The sequence below is a fragment of the Pungitius pungitius genome, chromosome 8 (assembly GCF_949316345.1).
Source record: "Pungitius pungitius chromosome 8, fPunPun2.1, whole genome shotgun sequence".
Lineage (NCBI taxonomy): Eukaryota > Metazoa > Chordata > Actinopteri > Perciformes > Gasterosteidae > Pungitius > Pungitius pungitius.
Genome location: NC_084907.1, coordinates 8,529,022 through 8,536,359, shown reverse-complemented (window position 1 = coordinate 8,536,359; position 7,338 = coordinate 8,529,022). Strand labels below are relative to the sequence as shown.

General features: G+C 52.6%; 1 protein-coding gene across 9 annotated transcripts in view; it reads left to right on the top strand.

Annotated features, from left to right (window-relative positions):
• The window catches only part of plekha6 (pleckstrin homology domain containing, family A member 6), a 94,576-nt gene that overhangs the window by 26,231 nt on the left and 61,007 nt on the right, over positions 1-7,338 (top strand). For all 9 annotated transcript variants that reach the window (XM_037490774.2, XM_037490778.2, XM_037490772.2 and 6 more), the window contains one exon: positions 574-646. In XM_037490774.2, coding sequence (XP_037346671.2) covers positions 574-646 — 73 coding nt within the window. The remainder of the gene's footprint in view (positions 1-573; positions 647-7,338) is intronic.

Sequence of the window (7,338 nt, the reverse complement as noted above, 5' to 3'; positions counted from 1 at the left end):
AAAAAAACTAAAAACTGGTTCAAGCCAAATGAAAAAAAAAAATCTCCGACAGGCAGAGACGCAACGCGAGTCGCATTCTTACGAACCACGTCTTAATAAACCCCACGTTTACCTAAACTCTACTAGTTAACAACAACCGAAGTAAAAAAAAAAATCTGAAGCCGAAGAAATCCTTTAAATTTATCGCGAAAGACCCGCGAACCTGACGACAGAGAGGGAGAGAGAGCTGTGAGTGAGCCGAGCGGGACACAGCAACACAGACAGTATGTGTGTAGGGGAGGGGCGCTGTGACTACCAGCCAATCACAGAACGCAGACACAGACAGCTACCCAATGAGGACTTGTATTCAATCCGAGCACAGATATTGACTCGTATTACTCGTATAATACTCGTACTCGGCAAAAGTGCTTTATCCGTACCGGATACTCGTTTCAGCCGAGTATCCGGCTCATCTCTACTACGGTTACATACGTAACCGGAGACGTTCTCTGCTGTCTTCAAATGCAAAAAGCGTTCTCCATCTTGATGCAACGTTAACTGAGTGCAGTCATGACCATATATGTGTTCCTGCAGGCCAGCAGTGGAGTAAAGCAGTGGAACAAGAGGTGGTTTGTCCTCGCTGAAAGATGTCTCTTCTACTACAAAGGTATGTGTTTCATTTTGTTATCTTGCTTTTGTTGTGTTTTTCCATCAATTTAGATTATATTCTACATGCATTTGGGGGGAATAATTTGTCTGTTTCATTTAGCCTTACCAATACCGGGCAAAACATGTATAAAACCATGAAAGCGTGGTAAATTAATTAGAAATGTATACATGCATAGGTATGATCACTTACTGTGGCATCTTTGCCATTAGGAAAGATGCTACGCTCAAAATTGCTCCCGACTGCGGCTCCTGGGGTATATGACTTGGTATATATGTTATTTGGAGTCGTGATGGCAATGGTAAAATGTGATTATTTAGAACGTGTCGACTTTTCACTGGGTACGGCAGCAATTCTTGTCGTACTGCCTCTTTGCACTTTTTGCGGACTCCCCAAGCACGTCTCTGGCCATCTGATGTGCCAACTCCAGCCGTTGATGGAGGTTTTGGACGTACTCCGGTGCGGTAGGGACTGTGTCAGAGTCAGGGGGTAGGCCGACCACCAAGTCAACAGGCTCACTTACTTCCCGGCCGAACATCATATAATTAGGGGTGAGATGAGTAGCACTGTGCCTGGTTGCTCTGTAGGCCATGACCGCGTAAGGAATCATAAGATCCCAGTCCCAGTGGCAACGTTCGGCTGTCGTGGCTAGGATCTGTTTCAAGGTGGAATTAAATCGTTCCACTTGGCCATCAGACTGTGGTCGGAATGGTGTGGTGCGTGTCTTTTCAATGCCGAAAAGGGAACACATTTTCTGGAACACTTCAGACTCAAAATTCCGACCTTGGTCACTGTGCAGGACCTGCGGAGCCCCGTAACGACACACCCACTCTGAGGCAAGCACTTCAGCCACGGTTTCCGCCTTTTCATTTACCAAGGGAAAGGCTTCTACCCATTTGGTGAAGTAGTCCTGAATCACAAGTATGTACGACTTATGTCTCTCAGTCTCATTCAGCGGCCCCATAATATCCAGCGCGACCCGCTCCATAGGGGCTCCCACCCTGACTGTTCCCATGGGGCCTTGTGGAGTCTTGCGGGGCCTGGCTTTAGACGCACAGCTAATGCAGGTTTGACACCAGAGGGTGGCACTCTCTCTCATTCTGTACCAGTAGTACCTAGTCTGAAGCCGTGCCACTGTGCGCTCAACTCCAAAATGTCCACCGATCGGTCCATCATGCATCTGTTTCATGACTGCAGGCTGATGAGCCCAGGGTAGCACAATCTGGGGATAATACTGAACGTCGTCCAGACAATAGAAGCGTCTGACCAGGACACCGTCTCGGATGTAGAGTCTTCTCCACTGGCTCCAGTAGGTCTTTGTGGCTGGGCTGTGTGGGGCAACTGTAGTCCACGCGGGTCGTTCTTCGCTGGCCTCCATCCATGCCCTGATCGGCGCGATGTCCAGGTCAGCCTTCTGCGCCTCCTGCAATTCCTCTGGAGACCAACCACCGAACAGTGCGGGTGCATTGGTCTTAGTGACCACAATTTGTTCTTGAGCCACCCCCACTGGGCATACCACTGTTGGGTCCATTTGTACACCTACCCCCCCTGGACTCAGTGTCCCATCACTAACAACTGAGTCCAACTCACACTGCACCGCTTGGTGACAGACACTTCCGGGCATGGGGGCGGGATCAAGAAATCTACACGGGCAGGACTGGCGACACGGCTGTCTAGAGAGGCTTTCGGCATTGTTATGAAGCCGGCCCGGTCGATGGATGATCTCAAAGTCGTACTCACCAAGCTTCTCCAGCCACCTGGCAAGCTGACCCTCGGGTTCCCGCATTCTCGTTAGCCAACGGAGACTGCTGTGATCAGTGCGCACCGTAAAGTGACGTCCTAGGAGGTACTGTCGGAAATGCGACGTGAACTTCACCACAGCCAGCAGTTCTCGCCTTGTGGTGCAATAGTTCTGTTCAGTTTTGGACAATTTACGACTGCCATACGCCAACACGCACTCTCTGCCCTGCTGAACCTGGGACAGTACGGCACCAACGCCAGTGTCGCTTGCGTCTGTGTCCAGTATCATGTTTCCCTCATCCAACGGATATCCCAGGACTGGTGTGGTAATCAGTCTTTGTTTCAGCTCGTCAAATGCCTGTTGGCATTCCGAAGTCCACTGGAACCGGGCATACTTCTTGGTGAGATTGTGGAGGGGTTCAGCTACTGCGGCAAAATCTTTCACAAATCGTCGGTAGTATGAGGCCAAACCAATGAACTGACGGACCTCCTGGATGGATGTAGGTGTAGGCCAATCCTGCACTTTTTGTATTTTAGCAGGGTCTGTGGTCACTCCTTGCTCCGAAACAACGTGGCCTAAATAGGATACCTGACGGTGAAAAAGGTGGCATTTTGCCGGTTTTAACTTCAGGTTAGCATTCTGCAACCTGCTAAACACATCTCCCAGACGATGCAACATCTCCGGCACATCGCGACCCAGTACAATTATGTCGTCTAGGTACACAAGACACGTCTCCCACTGCAGACCGGCTAGCACCCGGTCCATCAGCCGTTGAAACGTCGCTGGTGCGTTACACAACCCGAATGGCATGACGTTCCATTCGAAAAGGCCATTCCTAGTGCAAAAAGCTGCTGCCCGACGGGCTCGCGGGGTCAGTTCAACTTGCCAATATCCTGAGGCGAGGTCCAGAGTGCTGAACCATTTAGCGTTAGAGAGGGTGTCCAGCGTGTCTTGGATTCGGGGCAATGGGTAGGCGTCCTTGATGGTGCAGTCGTTCAGAGCACGATAATCCACACAGAGACGATAAGCGCCATCCTTTTTACGCACCATCACTATTGGCGAGGCCCAGCTGCTATGGCCGCGACGAGCCAACCCGACTTCCAGGCTCTGCTGCACTTGTTGGTCGGCATCTTTCTGCTTCTCCCGTGCCATCCGGCGTGGGGGTTGCTTGATTGGAGCTCCTGGCTGGGTGATAATGTCATGTTGCACCAAGCTAGTGCGGCCCAGATCGCCGGGTCCAGTAGAGAAGGTATTTCCATAGGTGCACAGCAGTTGGGCTAACAGAAGCTGTTCGTCTTAGTTGAGTTCAGCGGTACTCTGATCATACAGCTCTCGCAGGTGCTCGGGAACAATAGGGTGCTCCAACGGTTTAGCATCGGCTTTGATAACGGCAGGCACCAAGGCTTCAGTGGGTTGGAGGAAACCGGCAATAGCTCCCCTTCTGATGGTTACAGCTGAGTTTCCAGGGTTGAAGATGCGGAGAGGTACACCTTTGGAGGGTTGGATATTGACCAGCACACGGGCAACTAGGACCTTATATTTCTCCACGAAACCTCTGGTGGGGCTCAACATCACTTCACTTTGGAGATGGCCTTTGAGGCGGGTATTGCCTCGGACTACATACTCCAATCCGGCCTCGACCACCACCGTCCTGGCCACTCTCACCACCTGGGTTCCTGACGGGCCCATGCTGTGAAAGTATGGCACTTCCTCGCCAAAAGAGTATAATCCGGCTGTTTCCAAAATCAAGGCGGGCTTGGGCCTGGGTGAGGAACGGATGACCCAAGAGGGCTTCTTCGCTTGTGATGTCGGCCACCAAGAAGTGCACGCTCACCTGCCGGTTGTTGATCTGGACGGGAACGTGGACCTCGCCAATCACTGGAACATCAACTGGTCCAACACCCAGCAACGTCTTCACAGCTGATGGTTGTAGTGGGGTCCGAACGTCAGGGTGAATGGCATTGTAGTGACGCAAGGGCAACACACTTTTCCGTGCCCCACTGTCTAGAACAGCACAGACATCCAACTCACTAATTTTTAGATGAATGCTCATTTCCTGACTGTGGGTTCTAAAGTGGAGCACGGCGGGCTCAAGGCCGTGACGAAGAACCGCAGGGGGCTGACCCCTGGTAGTCTGCCTTGGGGATGGGCAATTTCTTTTCATGTGACCAATTCCCGAGCAGTTATGGCAGCGAATTTCTTCCCATTTCAAATCCTTATATCCTTTGGGCGAGGTCGACACTCGCTGGCTTTCCGGCGTGGATGATTTGAAACTCGCTCCTGCAGCAGCTTCCACGACTTCCACGTCCGACCTCTCCCTCACCATAGCTGTACGGGGCTTTTGCTCCGACAAACCCCGTGGGCCCGTGTGTGTGAAGCTTGTTACCTGTTCCGCTGCCCGCTTGGAAGTCTCATAACGGCGAGCGATGTCGTAGGCTTGGGCTAGTGTGTGGGCCCGCTCCTCCAGCAACTTCTGCACAATCTGTGTATCCCCAATGGCATGAGTGAAAACCTCTACACCGATGGCGTCTTGCTCTTTTTCGGTCCTATCACTATAAGCCACAGACACTCTCTCATATATGTCATCCCGCAACAAGTGGAGAGGTTCACCTGGTTTGCGGACACGCCGTCTCAACTCGATTGCCACTGCGGCGGCATGCTGCGAGGATGGGCCATAGGCAATTTCGACTTCCTCCACTAGGCGGCCGTAATCCCACTGAACTGCCCGTGGGTTCCTGTGGACAATGGCCCCTGCCGCACCCACTAGGCAGAACTTTAACTGAATGCCCTTGGTCTCTTCAGTCCAACGGTTCGCCTTCGCACAGCTCTCAAACCGGTGCAAGAATTCCCTCCACGGAGTAGTGCCATCGTATTGGCCAGGACGCAGGATGGGTATTTGTTCTCTGGAATCACACTCATCCTCGCTCTCCGAAGAACCCTGGTGGCGTGCATGTGATTTACGTGACCTGTATCTGGAGAGGGGGGGCTGTGATGGCATTGCTGCATAATTAACATCCTCGAGTGAATTTACATCAGGGCCGTGCACACGTGAGAAATGATAGGGGACTGGGGTGCTATGGACAAAACTCCCTGAGTGGGCACCGACAAAGGGGTTAGTGCCGGGGGTTGCAATTAGTGGCGCTGCTGGGGAATCACCGCTATGATTGTACAAGCGTGAACATGGTCCTTTACACCTCACGTCAGTCCCAAAGTCCTTATTTACATCAGCCTTAAACAGGTTAGTGTCTGACAATCGGAGCGGCGTGCGGAGCATGTCACATGTTTCACTTGCATTTTCTGTTAATGTATTGGTCTGCCCCTCACATGGTAAAAGCTTATCGAGCCACTCATATCTGCTTCTCGAGTGCAACATTCTGGTTTTACTTTAACTTCTTCCGTTGCAGTGAATGACATCAGACGGGTGGAATGGGTGGTCACTTCTCAACGTGAACCTTGTTTACGTTCACCCACGAGACGCTGACCGGGGGCTGCCATCTTGGCTAACGTTCTAAGCCAGCATGGACAATAGTACTGTTTTGCTAACTGCTCCGGTTATCGGTTACTTTCCAGTGTGCTTACCGCAGCAGATATCGTTTTATTCCTCAAAGTCCCTTCGTGGTCGCCAGTGTTAACCTTTCCTGCCGGTCCGTCTCTGACCGTAGTCGGAGTTTGCAGGGGAGACTTTGCTGTCTGCTCCAGGGCCAAAGTACTGTCGGCTAAGTAAACTTTGGGGTTAATTCCCTTCGTCCCGGGGGTTGGTGAATAAAAGTCCGCTTTGCTTTCTTTGAGGTTTTATTAATCTAACACTGAGTAACACAGTTACAGTACAGACAATTCTCCGGCCGCTACATCCACTCCGTCATCACAACAACAACACCTCTTCCTCATGCGCTCTCCCCCTCCCTCGCCCGTGCCTGCAGCTCTTAAAGGGGCCGCACCATTTTACAACAACGTGCATAACGAGAAGATTGGCGGTCTCGAGGGCGGACGGTAATTTCCCAAGAGAAATGAAATGAGCCGCCTTTGAAAAACGGTCCACAATGGTGAGAACCACTGTCTTGGCCTCGGAGGGGGGAAGGCCAGTGACAAAATCCACAGCAATGTGCGACCAAGGGCGGTGCGGGATGGGTAGGCGGCGCAGCAACCCCGCAGAAGCCTGGTGCGAAGCCCTGCTTCTGGCGCAGACCGAACAGGCTGCGACGAAGTCCCTTGTATCAGCGGCCATGGACGGCCACCAAAAGCGTTGTTGGAGGAGTACCAGGGTCCGACGACAACCAGGATGGCAGGCGATCCGGGAATAGTGCCCCCACTGAAGAACTGGGGACCTGACCACCTGGGGGACAAACGGCCGATTCGGTGGACATCCTGGTGGAGCTGGCTGATCCCTCAGGGCCCCATGGACCACACCTTCGATCTCCCATCCTGCTGCTCCCACTACACAGGCGGATGGCAAAATGGTGCTTCCGGAGGTGTCCTCCACAGGAGCAGCAAACTGGCATGACAGCGCGTCCGGCTTAATGTTCTTCGACCCCGGTCGGAAGGTGAGCGTGAAGTTGAACCGCCCCAGGAACAACGCCCATCGAGCTTGGCGTGAGTTGAGTCTGCGGGCAGCACGGAGGTAAGACAAGTTCTTGTGATCAGACCAAACTATGAATGGGTGAGTGGAACCTTCCAGCCAGTGTCTCCATTCCTGTAGCGCCAGCACGACCGCCAGCAGCTCCCGTTTACCCACGTCATAGTTCTTCTCTGCAGGGGAGAGCTGGCAGGAGAAGAAGGCGCAGGGGTGCATCCTCTGGTCAGAGACTGTGCGTTGGGAGAGCACAGCCCCTACCCCAGAGTCGGAGGCATCCACCTCTACAACAAACTGGAGAGCAGGGTTAGGATGTATCAACACAGGTGCAGAGGAGAACAAAAACTTGAGACGAGCGAATGCCCCCTCAGCTGCCGGTGA